This window comes from Alosa pseudoharengus, unplaced genomic scaffold (assembly GCF_046254945.1).
Source record: "Alosa pseudoharengus isolate Yale_2024_CS ecotype anadromous, Long Island Sound unplaced genomic scaffold, YU_APseudo_1.1 YU_APseudo_1.1_scf_22, whole genome shotgun sequence".
Classification (NCBI taxonomy): Eukaryota; Metazoa; Chordata; class Actinopteri; order Clupeiformes; family Clupeidae; genus Alosa; species Alosa pseudoharengus.
This window is the reverse complement of record NW_027468680.1, coordinates 8,154,803-8,170,093: the sequence shown is the minus strand read 5'-3', so window position 1 is coordinate 8,170,093 and position 15,291 is coordinate 8,154,803. Positions and strand designations below refer to the sequence as shown.

Here is a 15,291-nt window from a genome sequence, read left to right as displayed (position 1 = left end):
TCATCAGCAAGGACAGTGGCCAGTCGCCGTGCCGACAGACACCACGGCAACAGAACAAAGCACTCAGAATTATTTGTGGAAATTAAATCTGTGTAGGAAGAAGGCGGCCCAGGTCTGGTTGGCCATTTTTCCCACTCTCCAAAATTAAAGGACATTTATTTTCTATGGGCGACAAGGCCTGGAAAACATTTAAATGTAGCTCCAGAGCGAGAGCGAGAGTGAGAGCGAGAGCGAGGGATGAGAGAGGAAAGAAAAAAAAGGGAGAAAAAAAAAAAAAGAAAATAAAAACACAAGATGTGGAATGAGGTAGCTGCTCGTTGGTATTCATGTGTTGACGGGGTGCTGTGAGACGGGAATTTCTTGGAATAGGACAGCTTATCAGATCAGCGAGGAGGCCATAAATCCTCTCAAGTGGCGTCCCTTCCCCACACGCTGATTTCACACTCTGGTCATCAATACCGTCTTTTTGTTCTGATGCAAAGAATTTCTGGTGACGTCATTTTTTTTCATCTTGGTTTTGTTTTTAATAAATAAATTAAACAACTAAATTGAATGAACGCAAAAGGAAGACATTCATAAAATACAGTAAGAAATCAATGCATGTGATGTTAATGATATTTGATCATATTTATTTCTACCATTCTTTCTCTATCGCTGCGTTCAGGTAACAAACCCTGCTTGAATTTGACCACGCTACACAAAGCTAAACAAAACAACAGAACCGCCATGAAATTACAAAACATTGGTACCGCACTGAATGCAAGACTACAGTACACTTTAATGAGTCTTGAAATGCATTTCTCAGACAATCTTCCCAGCGTTTGAGTAGAGACGTCCAAATTTGTCGAAGACTTGGCAGGTGGTGAAGACAGTCTTGAAAGGCTGAAAGAAAAAATGAAAAAAAGAAAGAAAAAGAAAAAGGTTTAGCTGAGGTATCCCCTCCTAGGGATACACTTCATGCTGATGAATATAAATACATTTACTACATACTTAGCCCTTCACAACACTTCAATCTCAGAAACGCTGAATTACAGAAACGCAGAACTCCTTCTTTAGAACCTTTGCACATTCTATTTGAAACCTTTAGTAATGTATTTGCAACATCAAAAATATCTACAAAGAACCATTACAGTTTCTACTAGGCCATGAAAAGTGTGAGGAGTCCTGATCCTACAGCAGTCACATTACAGCTGAAACATTCAGAGTAGTTTCTGCCGTGAGGAGGTACTGGCCTGTCCCACTAGTCTTATGACCACACACACTACTGAGTGGTCATAAGACCACCGAGATTATCTGGACCCCCCTCTAGTTCAGGCAGAGTGGTCTGAGCATACTGCGTCTGGGCTGTGCTGCGTATGGGTGACCCCAACCTTTGTTGCCGGAGCAGGCTGGGTGACCACTACAGCTAACTGGGCCTCTTAATTATGATCGTAACACATCTTCTCTTCCACCCTCCCTCATCTCTCATCTTCTCTCCCTCTCCTCTCATCTCCTTTCTTCTCCTCTCCTCACCTCTGCTCACATCACCTCTTCTCTCCTCTCCTCTCATCCCTCTCTCTCTTCTCCTCTCCTCTCCTTTCCCTCTCCTCTTCTCCCCTCTTCTCACCTCACCTCTCCTCACTAGGCCCAGTCAGCCTGCTAATGATGAATGCCAGAGTCACCACACAAATCCTGACCTCTTTTTTTGCTGCGCTGCAAAAATGCGCCAGATATTTTTAGTTGGACTGGATTCAGGTTTCATAACTGGCCTACTTGCTGCCATGGACTCTCTCTCTCTCTCTTTCTCTCTCTCTCCCTTTACCCTCTCTCTCCCTTTCTCTGTCTGTGGGACTCTTTAGGTGTTTGTCAGAATGAAGTGACCCTTGCCCTACCCCCATAAGGCTGACCTGGACTGAAAACAAGCAGCCTTTTCCAGTCCTCCTTCCCTCCGTTAGCCAGTCCATCGGCCACACAGGCGGGGAGAGAGAAGAGGAACGAGGGGATTGAAACAAGTGTGAGGAGACGAGTGGAGTAAAACCACCAAGGCCCAGGCTAGTGGGCTTTTTTTCCTGTTACATACATATACATTTATTTATTTATTTTTTGTTTTCGGACTAAAAAAAGCTTGAAGTTGAGGAAGGACAAACTAATGTCACACACTGGGGCATTGACAATTTCCTTCTCCTAGGCGCCCATGTGATACCGCCTGTCAGTCAGTGTCCGGTATAGTGACAATCATCGCTGAGCCAGGGGCGGGGGAAAGAGCTCGGCCGTCCTTGTAAACAGCACGCCGCACTGACACTAACACCAGTGGAACAACGCAAATGGACACTGTCACAAACGCACCGAAAGTAATGAACGAACCCAGCGAAAAAACCAAGCTAATTTCACGCTTTGGGAAATAGTATTGATTATAAATCCAGCTAGCATGAATATGCGATTTCTTTTTCTGCGCTTTTTTGCGACATGGCATGTGTTTAAACATATGCGCGCAACGTTTACGCCTGATTGAGATAAGGACTGTGCCATGACGATGTCACTTCTCAACCAATCTTATGCTCCAACGGGGCTTGTGCATGCGTGCATGTGTGTATGTGTCTGTGTGAGTGTGTGTGTGTATGTGTCTGTGTCTGTGTGAGTGATTTTCAATGTACTGCACTGAATTTGCAGTAGATATGTGAAGCTCAACCAAAGTGTTGGCACCCTAGTGCTTCTGGTAAGTGTGTGTGTGTGTGTGTGTGTGTGTGTGTGTGTGTGTGTGTGTGTGTGTGTGTTTGGCAGGGGGAAGTGGGGGGGGAGAGGGCCAGCACAGCCTCAGGGGCCTTCGGACTTGTCAAGCTGAGGGAAAAGGGGGTGTGTGGACGCAGAGACGAGATCTGTGTGACAGCTCCTTTTGCACTTGGGGACCCCTGCTCACCCATCACCCCCTGACACACACACACACACACACACACACACACACACACACACACACACACACACATACACACACACACACACACACACACACACACCCACACACACACACACACATACACACACACACACACACACACATACACACACACACACACACACACACACAGAGACCAGCAGCGTTTCTCAAACACACAATCAAACATGAAAAGAAGATGAAAGGAGAAGAAAGGAAGGCAAGCAGGCGTGTCAGAGAAGAGAAGAGGTGGGCGAAGGGGGGTCACAAGGGCGTCTCCATGGGAATCCGGCTGACGCTGGAGCAAAGGGAAACAATCTCGGGGTCCGTGCCACGCCACCACTGATGAGGTGACACTCCCCACTGTTATCAGCCCAGGTTACTGTCTAAACACCAGAGGGTAAAGGGGAATATAGCGCCACAGCACGGCGGCCATATTTAGAGGAACGTCACGTGTGCTTATTTCAACAGGGAGAAAATACACAGATTTCACACTGATTATCAGGACAAGAACAGAAGACAGGAGACAGGCCACGGGTGAGTGGGTGGGTGAATGTGACCGACCTACCGACAGACATACAGACAGACAGATAGAGCTCTGCACTGGCACCAGTAAAGGGTGAACAAGGTCTAAATCAGCTGCATTTTGACACTGGTGACATGATAAGTATCGGTCAAGATAGTTGAATAAAACTGTTTAACAACTAAGGTGTGAGACACACACACACACACACACACACACACACACCCCACTGGGGGTCTCTATGGGCCTCTCCTGCATTAGTGTAAAGCCTGCTGGGTTCAAATGTGCCCCGGAGGCAGCAGCCCTTCTATCATACGTCTCTCTCTCTCTCACACACACACACACACACACAGGCCCCCGACCAGCCGTCCAGAGAGCTTAGAGCAGGGAAGAGCTCATCCACACCAGTGGAGCCACTTCACCCAGCCACACAGACTACCCCCACCCCACACCCCCCCTAACCCAGCCCGACGCACCCCACCCCACACCCCCCCTAACCCAGCCCGACGCACCCCACCCCACACCCCCCCTAACCCAGCCCGACACACCCCACCCCAGAGCCCCCCTAACCCAGCCCGACGCACCCCACCCTGTCTCTGGGTTGGGACGGAGGGTCTTACAGAAACATCCTGACTAGGCCACAGGATTTAACTGGATCGACCAGCAGACACAGAAACGTCTTGGGAGACTCATGTAAGATGTGTGTGTGTGTGTGTGTGTGTGCGCGCGCAATAATCTAAATGCTTTAGAAAGTCTGTCTGTTTACCGCCTCTTGGGATAATTTTACAAATATTATATGAACTTAAAAACATAGTTCATTGAACAAAGTGTGAATGTCAAGAGCAACGAAACGAGAGTGTGTGGTGTGTGAGTTTCTCCTCAGTGGGCATGACGGGGTGTGTGTTGCTCCTCAGTGAGGATGACGGGGTGTTTGTTGCTCCTCAGTGGGGTGACGCGTGTGTGTTGCTCCTCAGTGGGATGACGCGTGTGTGTTTAAGCCGAGCGAGTGTGACTGACGTTTCACTTACTGGGAATGAGGAGCCCAGAAAAGGCCCAGTCGGCGCACACAGGAGCAGAGCCCGCTCGGCCCCATCAGTGGACGCAGCACTTAAACAAAATACTCCGGGGCCCCCCGGGACCCATCATTTAACCCAGCCTTGGTTGCCCACCTCCATCCCTCTCTCTCTCTCTCTCTCTCCCTCTCTCTCTCTCTCTCTCTCTCTCTGTCTTCAATGTTGCTCAATGAAAACAGACAAGGAAAAAAAAATATGAGATTGATTTATTTTCTCCCATGTTCTCTTTAGGATGAAGTTTTTTTTTTCTTTCTCCCCTCACACACACACACACACACAACTGAAACCAATTAGCAGGACTAGCACTTGTAGTGTGGAATGTAGGTCAAGAGTGGCGTAATAAAAAAGTATTGACTTTTCTCTCACTGTAAGCAGCGAGAAAAGGGGTGCTGTGGCCTTGTCCTACATGAGAGGAGCTCCATTAATTTCACTTATTTCAAGCAGGGCCCTGTCAAGTCCTAATGCATCCAGCGCCGCCGCATTCGGACACACCGCGTGACATCAGCCCAGGGCCCAGCTGAAATGAGTTTACATTATTTCAGCTGCTGAGGAGCCTGACTGCGTAACTCCCCCCAGCGGTACTGGGAGTTACGCAGTACTCCAGTGGGGAGGCAGGGATGGAGGCAACCTGGGGAAATGGCAGAGGGGCCGCTCATCCATGGCTAGGCCCTGGTAAGGAGCACTACTCACGGAGCCCTCAACCACCTCCACTACCACCAGCACCACCACCACTCCTGCCTGGCCCTCCATGTCCCTGATAAAGGAGAAGAGAAGAGAGGTAAAAAGACCCGAAGCAGCCCCACATCCAGGGCCTCTGCTGGGCCTCCTGCTGAGCCTCTCTCCAGCCACACTGGAGGTCAACGTGGGTGTAGAGAGTCGTCAGGGAGTGGGGACGGATGTGGATGTGGATGTGGATAGATGATAGATAGATACTTTATTGATCCCCAAGGGGAAATTCAGGAAAGGATGTGGATGTGTTAAGAGTTCTGGACATGTGCTCTCCATTTCAGACAGCTGTTCAGACAGCGTTGCTAAGCGACTATGTGTCTGCTGTAAAGTTAATGTGAGTTATACCGCCACGCCTGTAGTGCTCATGTGTCCACTACCAGAGCCATGGTGCCACTGGGGAAGCCAGAGAGTCTCAAACACCTGTGTTGTCCAGAGGGCAGCACGGACGCTGCTCACGTTAAATATCTCCACATCAAGGTGGCAGACGCACACCACTGGCTGCTTAGGGATCAGTCCTCCAATGGCAGTCTGAGTCACTGGACACAAGGAAATAAGTCTGACCCAACAGCAGAACAATTCAACTCAGTTCAATTCTACTTATAGCACCATAACATGGTAACCTACTTTGCACTGGTAGACTAATTTTACATAAAGAGTATATCGCTTTATATAAAGGCCGGTTAAGGTATTGGTTAAACTTGGTTTGTATATGTTAATAGTTATTGCTGTTATGAACACTTGCACTTTTATATTATTACTATTATTATTATTATGTTTAATGGAGGCTAATTCTAATAATATTTGACAATGGAATATATATTTATTGGTATTGGAGTAAGTCGCTTTGGACAAAAGTGTCTGCCAAGAAACATGAGCATGATTAATATATAAACTGATATACAATATATATATCAGTTACTGTGTTCTCTCGGACATGGAATCTAAATGCCATGAACGTCATGGGTGTCTTTTTGTTCACTAATAGCAGCTGCACAGACCAACACACATGGAGAAATAAGTTTAGTGTTCAGTCTGAACGGCTGAGGAATAAAATGGCCTTAAAAAAAGAGAGAGAGAAAAAAAGAAAACCTTGAGCAACAAATGAAAAACATGTGCAATAACTAGACTTGTGTTGTATGAGGGAGAAGTGGAAAAGGGTGTTGAAAGCGATCCCCCTTCCTGAAGCTGGAGAGGGGGATGAGGCTGCATGTAAAGGCTATCGGGGCCTGGAAACTAATCATGCCTCGGCAGATAAGAAAGTGGGCTTTATGGTATATGGTAATCAGCCCCTTCCCTGGCTGCTGCCGCATAATGACTTGGTGTTATTCAGATGTTTGATGAAATATGCATTTCTGAAATCTGAGCCTCTTTTTATCATCTTTTTCTTTTCTTTTTTTCTGTTTCAACGTACAAGGAAGTGCCGTCACTCTGAAGTGAGAGGGGCACGAGACAGAGCGCAAAACAAACACGACATTACACTCACAGCGAGCGGTCCACAGAGACAGAACACACACACACACGCACACACACACACACACACACACACACACACACACACACACAGACACGCACACACCCACACACACAGACAGATTCTTTTACTGTGTGTTAGCTGGGAAACAAAATCTTCTAGTTTACAAAGAAAAGGAAAAGTCAAGAAAGGAAACAGTAATAGCAGTTACATCGGTGCACTCTCTCTCCTGAAGCACAGCTAGGTGTCTTTAAAGACACAATGCCTCATAGGCTTCAAAGCTTGTATTTTCTCATTGATAAAATACTGATCGAAAAACAACACTGAAGTCTAATATATGTAAACAGAAAATAACTCCATGGGAGGTACATTTCAAATACACGGATCACAACAATGATTAACATTTCAGAGCTAACTTCAAAATAAAGAATATATACACCTTGGCAACAGTATGGCGATACCATGAGATAATACCGATATACTGATACACAACCAAACAGTAATTCTAATCACAGAACAAATGTACAAAATAATATCCCGTCAAAAATGCTCTCAATGACAAGTAAACTTGCCTTGACTTGTACAAAAACATAATTTGGGGTGTTCCGAGGTTTAAGTAAAGTGACAATTTGAGGTGTCTTCTCAGTGTGGTACGAGATGATAAAGCAATGCCAAAGGCAAGCAGTGGAGAGCTGTGTGTACTGTAGGCGCCAGTGCTAAGAGGGAGACTGGGACCCAATCACAACGACAGCACAGACACAGAGAGCCAGCTAGCCGTCTCAATCCCATCCTTCAGATCAGCTTAGCCCTTTTATTCATCAGCACATCCCACATTGTTAGCAGCTGTGGTGCAGGTCTGGCTCTGATCCAGCTCTGATCTGGCCCTGATCCCGCTCTGATAGAGATCTGATTTAAAAACTGGTTTGGTTCTGAATTAAAAACTGATTTGGTTCTGATTTAGAGCTGATATGGTTCTGTTTTGGACCCGATTTGGTTCTCTTTTGGATCTGATTTGGCTCTAATCTAACATATATTCTCTCAATTCCAGAGCTGGGTGCAGTGCATTTTTAGCTTTGAGAGTGATGTCTGTTTGGACGTTTTTTAAATGTCTGTCTTAGTTAGACACTGACCAATGAAACTGAAGTAAAACTACCCACTGAAGGCAACACAGTGACACAGTTCCAGCTCCAGGCCTTATGAGATTCCATGCAGGTTCCAGACACATGCTAAGGTTTCCAGATAATACTAAAGGTCTATTTTCTTCCTAGTATACATTTTACATTTGTGTTGTTTTTCTCTCGGGGCATGCTATGATTTAGAAAAAAATAAATAAATTATCAATATGGCACACACTGTGAATAATGTGAACTTTCCCATTTGTGATTGCATTGTGCTTCCACAAATATGACGAGCAACATTTTGTTCAGGGAAGCATTTTTAATGCATTTATTTCCACCCCCCCCCCCCCCCCCCCCCCCACCCAAATTGAATCTATATTTTTTAACATCGAACTGCATGATAAAGTGCCCCAAAACACAGGTTAGCCTGGACTCCGGAAGCCACAGGACCTCAATCTGCTCCGTAATCAGCATGAATCACACAGGCAAAACCAATCATATCAGTGAGATTGACTGGGAGCAGGGAAAAAACATGCACTGCTGTCCTAATTACATACAATCTAGTGTGTTGTGTCGGCCGGTAATCCCTTCCAACATTCTTCAAGAGGTTTGTTTCATGACACCCAAATGAGATTCCTGCCATACAGTAATACAACTCTACCTACAGCACTACTGGGAGGTAATTGCCACTCCGTCGGGCTACCTGTCCTTGGAATCAGAGTGTTATTTTACCTGATTCTATTCTAATTACTTCAATCAGGATGCACGCGGGAACGGCTCTTTTGTCAACCATGCAGCATATCCACACATCCGCAGACCCACAACATGAATGAGTATGGGGGACTTTGAGATCAGTGTGTCCTCAGCTGTTTCGGCTTTTCTAAGGTTTGTAGGTAGGTAGGACTTAATCTACATCTCGAAATACATATCAGATATGAAGACAAATATGCACCATGTTTTTTTTTCTTTCACTCAGCTGTTTTAAATAACCAAATTCATGCCATGCCATCGTTGTTGTGGAGCTTTCAGATGATGTTTTAAACTTCAAAACTTCAAAGTTCATATGACTATTCCTACGCACCTCCCAGACCATGGACCGTTCAGACGGAGTTTTAAACAACCCCGTTCCGGTTGCTATTCTTGATGGACCTTTCAGATGTTGCCTAAATCGTGCGCAAGCTGTTCGCACTGTTACAGAATTCATTTGCATCTCCTGCTTTGCCGACTCCTACTCCAAACTGTGTGAATATGAAAGCTGTCATGTTACATTGTTTCAAAGGTTTTTTTTGTTTTTTGTCCACATTTGAAAAGCTCAGAGAAAAAGCCAAGTGTACCTTCGTTCACTGAAGCATATCAATTTGAAGGCGGCCTATTTTTTTAAGTGCTTCTGTGTGTCCATTGTCACTGCAAAGATTGTTCGAGAATTTCATGGAGATGTGCTCATATATGCACACACGTCACTATAATTTCACTACAATATGGCACAAACAATGAGGGCAGTTAAGAATGGGCTTTAGCTCTTATCACAGGTACAGGACATAATTTGTATGTGGCACCAAAACACCAATGAAATGTTCTTATCACTTCATTTGTTACTGATGGCAAATCACAGCGTTTTAAAAGCACCATGTCATGTCAAACGAGGGGCCCTTTTTTATAACAAAGGCGTCTTGGCAAATGCCTTTACACAATTCATATGCATTCAACACTGCGTGTGTGAGTGTGCTGGCTGATAAAAGGGGAAGAACCGCTGACATGATGGAAGCAAGCGTGGAGTTAATTGATACGTATACAGTCACAGGGATTGTTTATTATGCCGCAAATGAAGGGGATGGGGCCTTTTATTCCCCTGTAAAGCGGTTATGGTGAGTCGCTTATCCCCCAGACTGTTGGTCACTAATGCAGAGCCGTCTAGAGGGCTTTAAAGGGCTCGGCAAACTTTGCTCAGGCGCCACAGCATGTCCTGAAGACACAGGCTGTGTCCTACTTTTAGGCCTCTTATTTATTGCTCATAATGAATATCATTCGCATTTAAACACACCTCATATATCATACATACTATGTTGATGCATTATCCCGGCCGATGATTAACAAGACGCGGCAGTAACAAAGCATCATTTTTAAGCTTGATTTTTTTTCATTCTCTCTCTCTCTCTCTCTCCCTCTCTCTCTCCCTCTTTCTCTCCCTCTCTCTCTCTTCCCCCAAGTTGCTATAAGCCATGCACCACAATAATTAAAAAAAGAAAAACTAGGCAGAGAGGATGAGTGGTGCCGGGAGGAGGAATATGCAAGCTGGGGGGGGTGGGGGCTGGGGGTAAAGTAGTGTGTGTGTGTGTGTGTTCGTGTGTGTGTATGTGTGTATGTGTGCGGGGGGTGGGGGTGGGGGGGTGATGAGGGGAAAGGTGGGGGGGGGGGTAAGGCAGCAGAAAAAGCAATTACTGAAGCAACATTAAAAAAAAGGAGGCAGTGGCGTGCTTCTGCCGCTGAGATATATCAGTTTAAAAGGCTGATTGATGAAAGCCTAACGCGAGCTGAAGGAGAGGCTTTGCGGCGAGACATGGCCACTGCACGCACTTCATTAGCCCGCGTAATTAGCCTGCTGCTTCAATTTGTTAGCACTGGTGGTGATAATGCAAACATCAAAACACACGGCCCCGTCCCCCCCCACCCCCACCCCGCCGATGCCCGCACCCGTGCCCGTGCCTTGCCCGCGTTAGCGTTGGTGCCCGCTTGATGAAGGACCCTCTCCATCAGCCGGGCATTAACTAATGCACTAATTATGCCAGGCGGGCGGGGGCAGCGTGGCCTGATTGTCACTCTGTCCGAGCGCATTACGCCGCGGTGTAGCCGTCGCTGCGTTGACACGCGCGGGCTGGGGACCTTCACTACGCATGAGTTAAAATAAGAATCATAGGAGGGGGGCGGTGCCACGTCAGCACCGCCACGCGTCGCGTAGTCAGCTCGAGGTGAACCGCCGGCTCACAAGCTAATCATGGTCTCAGTTGCCACGGAGATATCACAACAAGGAATCACTCCAATCCTCTAACCTCAAAACCTGCATCCTAGACCGCTTTTTCCTAAACGCAACGGACAACACTACCTTTGAATGCACCAGTGAGGCAGGGTTGTGCAAAATTCGAATTGCATTTTCTACTTCCTGTTTGCCACCTCAAATGAAACGCAAGTGAAATTCAAGAATTGAATTGGAATTTAAGAGCCAACTGACAACACTACCGTTGAATGCACCAGTGAGGATCTCATATTCTGTCTACACTGGACATACTGGACATAGATAGAGATGTCCGAGATATGGGAAACCACCTCAGTCAGAGCCAAACTTCATCAGTAGCGTTTCTGTACAAGCCATAGATTGTGTGCAGTCCTCCCTGTGCCCATCTCTTTTTGCCTTTCCAATTGAGACAAATCACCAGCCTCAGTCTCCAGGCTGGACATGTTAATCTGTGGAAATAACAGATCTCTAGGTGCAGATGGGAAAAAAAACAGGATGAGAAAAAAAAGAGTGAGAGAGAGAGAGAGAATCCTAGCAGAAAGAAAAGAGAATGGGTATAATTTAATCAGAAATGCACTTGAAAATCACCATATCCATCATTATATTCTTGTGAGTCGATGGAGGGAAAAAAACGTGTGAGGGGTGAGTGGAAATTCATTTAAGGAAGCAGGTTTGCGTTGGGCGAGGGAGCCTTCCGGATGTGTTATTCATTGTTAAGCGCGGAAGGTAGGCAAAAGCAGGACATTCATCAAGCGACAGACAAATGATGGCGGATTACTAGTTAGACAGTGTAATAAGTACCATCTAATTTCCTCTTTAGAATCAATTTATGTTTCCGAGCATAGGATCCTCATCAGGGGACCGCTCGCGCCCGATGAGAAATTGCATAGTCAAAAAATCAGTTTCCCATAAGACTGAAAAGAACCCAGGCGCCCTGTGTAGAACTGGCCTACTATGGACAAAGGCATGGCCGCTCTCACCTCTGGGTTCACACACACATTAAATACCGAAATAACTTCAGCACACAAACATAACTGATGATTATGATAAAGCTTGGTTATTCCTCAGTCTTATTATACAAGTTTGTCATGAATTGGCGATTCTGACAAAAGTGATTTGAGATATTTTGGAATATTCATTAAATTAAAAAGAGATTCAAATTACATATTATAAAAAAAAGTTTATACTAAATTACACTTTCATTTTTCCTTGAAATAGGAATAAGCAAAACAAGGTTAGACATTTGCGTCAAACAATCAGGGTTGCAGAACAGCTGTGATGGCACCCTACTGCTTTGCTTACTTTGTTGTGAAATGCTCATGAAGGCTGCCCATGAAGACTGCTCTGATGGTGACGCTGTTTGTTCCTGCTTTGGTTCTTTCTCTGGGCAATTAGGCCACTAGCTTTGCTTAGAGCCCACTTCAACGGGGCAGAAGCACTTGCTGGTGAAGCAAACTTGTTGCGCACAAAGGCTGCTTTGATGGTGAATTTCTGTTTGCTGCTTTGGTTCGTTGTTGTTGTTTATTTAGTTTTGTAGCATCCCCTGTCATGCTGTGTAATGCTAACTAGGCTTGGTTGTTGATTGGCCATTGTGGTAAATCCTCTTCAAGGATTCTAACACGTTTCCTCTGTACATTTATAAAAGAAAATGGCTCCTAATACTGAAAACAAATGACAAGTAAAATATTTCACTGCATTTGATGTAAAGGAAAATAAATGTGTAATTGCCAAATGAATGCCAATGGGACATAAGTAGTTCTAAATGTTGTGTAGGTATTCCTAGCATGATTTAAATAAGGGTTGAATTATTTTCTATGGATTACATTCCCCAAGACTGAACATGTTATAGTTGTATACATGGTCCATTGTGGGGGAGGGCTTGGCCTTTTACTGTGGACCTGAAAAAGCTGAGATATTGTATGAGACAGATTTTCAAAAAGGATAGCGTGTCATCTTCTAGCTGTGCTTTAAGAGACTTGAATCCAGCAAGCAGCACTATGGAGATGAGTGTTGGTGCGCTGGTTTTCCTGGGGCCTGAAAGCGTGACCTCACAATGGCTAGCGCCATGGCGACTGAGTGATGGGAGATCCAGGTTTGACAGACTGCTGCCGGAGGAGGTGAAATCCCATCAGTGATGAGGAGCCTCTGGAGAAGAGGAAGGGTCAGGACACCCAAAGGCACCAGCCCTGTCAGCCCCGCGACGCGAGTGGCCTCCCTCCACTTTATGACTGATGGCACGGAACTGAGTTTACAGAGAACGATGAACATTTTCACTAAGTAAATTATTATCTGTTAAGCATGATAACAAATCAATAAATATTTCATGCTGATCTGCAGTTAACCAAACTAGATTTTTGAAAATACCCTGTTGTAGATGCGGTTTTATAGTACAATATCATTAACAATGGTTAACCGATAGTGTTGCTGGTGAGATTACTGTACCACAGAAAGCCACGACACACTCCTAATTAAGGGTGGTGAACAGGTAGGGCATCTTTAATTAGCCGTTGCTCTTGTTTTGTGGAGTAATCATTGTAATTAATTCAATGTCATGTGGTATTGCTGTACCGTAGGTACAGGCAGTGGGGAGCCTCCCCTGTTGGGTAGAGGCTAACCCCTAAAGTTCAAACGTTGACTCCAATCTAAGTATGGATCAGAGCTAATCCTTAGCATGTCACATGCGGGCACATCAATTATGCTAATCACAGGAGCGCTCTCTGCCCCGAGCTTTCATTACTGTCAATGTGATGACGGGAAGCTTCAAACCAGCAGAAACGGACCATCAAGTACCGCCGCATCTGGCATCCGGAATATTCCACCAGCCGCCATCGGAAAGACACGGTGCCGGGACGTTAAACTCAGGGGTCTTTGTTCTCATTGTCCATTTCATAAAGACTTCTTTTATGCATGGCGCCGTGTGCAATCGCCTGCGCTAAACGACGAGACCCATGGGGAAAAGCAGTGAGGGGTCGGGCGCGGCGCGGCTAACGATTAAACGCGAGCTGGAACGGTAAAACAACTCTCCTCACTGCTGAGCAGAGCAGAGCAGAGCAGAGCGCCAGCATCAGCAGAGCTTCCTTATTTATTTAATATCCGAGGGAGGGAGGCATTTCCAGGCAATTGCACTGGAAGCAAAGGGTAGAGCCTGCTGGTGGAGCCTCATAAAGCACCCTCATCCATGAAAGGCCTCCAGGAAAAAGACACAGTCAATTACCTAATGCCCCAAGTGGGGGTAGACTTCCCTCTCATTTACGTGTGGGGTATTTATTAAATTGCTGTCACATCTGACAAATTTGGGCAGCTAAAATTGGGGGCAATACTGTTCAGCGCCTTTTTTTTTCTCTTCTCTTTTTTTTTTCTTTCTCTCCTCTCATGCCTCCAAACCATTTCCTGTGGAGCACGTGCTGGCGTGCAAGATTGGAGTCTGGTAAGTAAATTGGAGTATGTGTGTGTGTGTGTGTGTGTGTATGTGTATGCCTGTGTGAGTACATGTGTGTGTGTGTGTGTGTGTGTGTGTGTGTGTGTGTGCGTGTGGTCCTCCTGTACCTCTTTGTCCTGCAGAGTGTGTTTCTTCTCTTCCCTGAAGTGCTTGGTTCCGTACGGCAGCGGCTCGAAGGAGGTCCGTGTGTGGATCATGGGCTCGTACTTCCTGCTTTTGTGGGTGTTAGCGAACAGCCAGAACCTGCAGAACGAGAGACAGAGAGAGAGAGAGAGAGAGCGAGAGAGAGAGGGAGGGAGGGAGGGATAGAGAGAGACAGTGGCGATGACATCATGCTTTAACTGTGACAGTGATTAGGAAAATCTCGCTTCACGCTTCCAAAACAACAAGCGAGCGCTGATGGACCGGAGCAAAGTCCACGTTTTAAAAAAAACAAAAACAACAATAAAAAAACAAAAACAAGCTATGCCACCTCGCCGGTCGTTCATCAGCGCAAAATCAAAGCGTCATCTCTCACTGTACCGCCCAAGAATCAGCACTTCCCCCTGTCACCTCCCACCATTAACCTGCACCTCTCAACAGTAGTGCCACTTCATCTCCGTCACGGGCTAGCATTAGCGGACGCCGCTCCTGCCTAATGCCTCCAGCTGAGGTAATCACACCGCGCTCTCTTCTGCTCGACGCAAATGACTTATATATCAACGCTTTGCTAAACTTCTCTCGCCAGCCAAATGCCTGGCGTTTCTTTTTTCTTTTTTTTTTTCCGAGGGTCCAAATGGCCCTGCAAGTCAAATGGTTTCTTAATGGCCTGTTTTCTTGTGCGTGGTTGTTGCCACACATGCTGCGATGGTTGGGCTCATGCTCCATGTAAATAGCTGTTACTTAGGAAAAATGCCAGATGTTAATTACAGTGAGGTTGATTTTGTAAATTGCACCCAAGACACATTGCCTGGAGGAAGATTTATCCTGCATAGTACAAGAGGTGTCTGTGCAGGCTGGCAAACCGTCCGCTGGGCA

General features: G+C 45.9%; 1 protein-coding gene across 1 annotated transcript in view; it reads right to left on the bottom strand.

The window, feature by feature from the left end:
• Positions 1 to 801: 801 nt before the first annotated feature.
• spata17 (spermatogenesis associated 17) overlaps positions 802 to 15,291 on the bottom strand; it is a 35,660-nt gene continuing 21,170 nt past the window's right edge. Inside the window, exons 9-10 of the mRNA XM_076299860.1 lie at positions 14,382 to 14,517; positions 802 to 882 (exon numbers count right to left, since the gene is read on the bottom strand). Of these exons, the coding sequence (XP_076155975.1) occupies positions 802 to 882; positions 14,382 to 14,517 (217 nt within the window). The remainder of the gene's footprint in view (positions 883 to 14,381; positions 14,518 to 15,291) is intronic.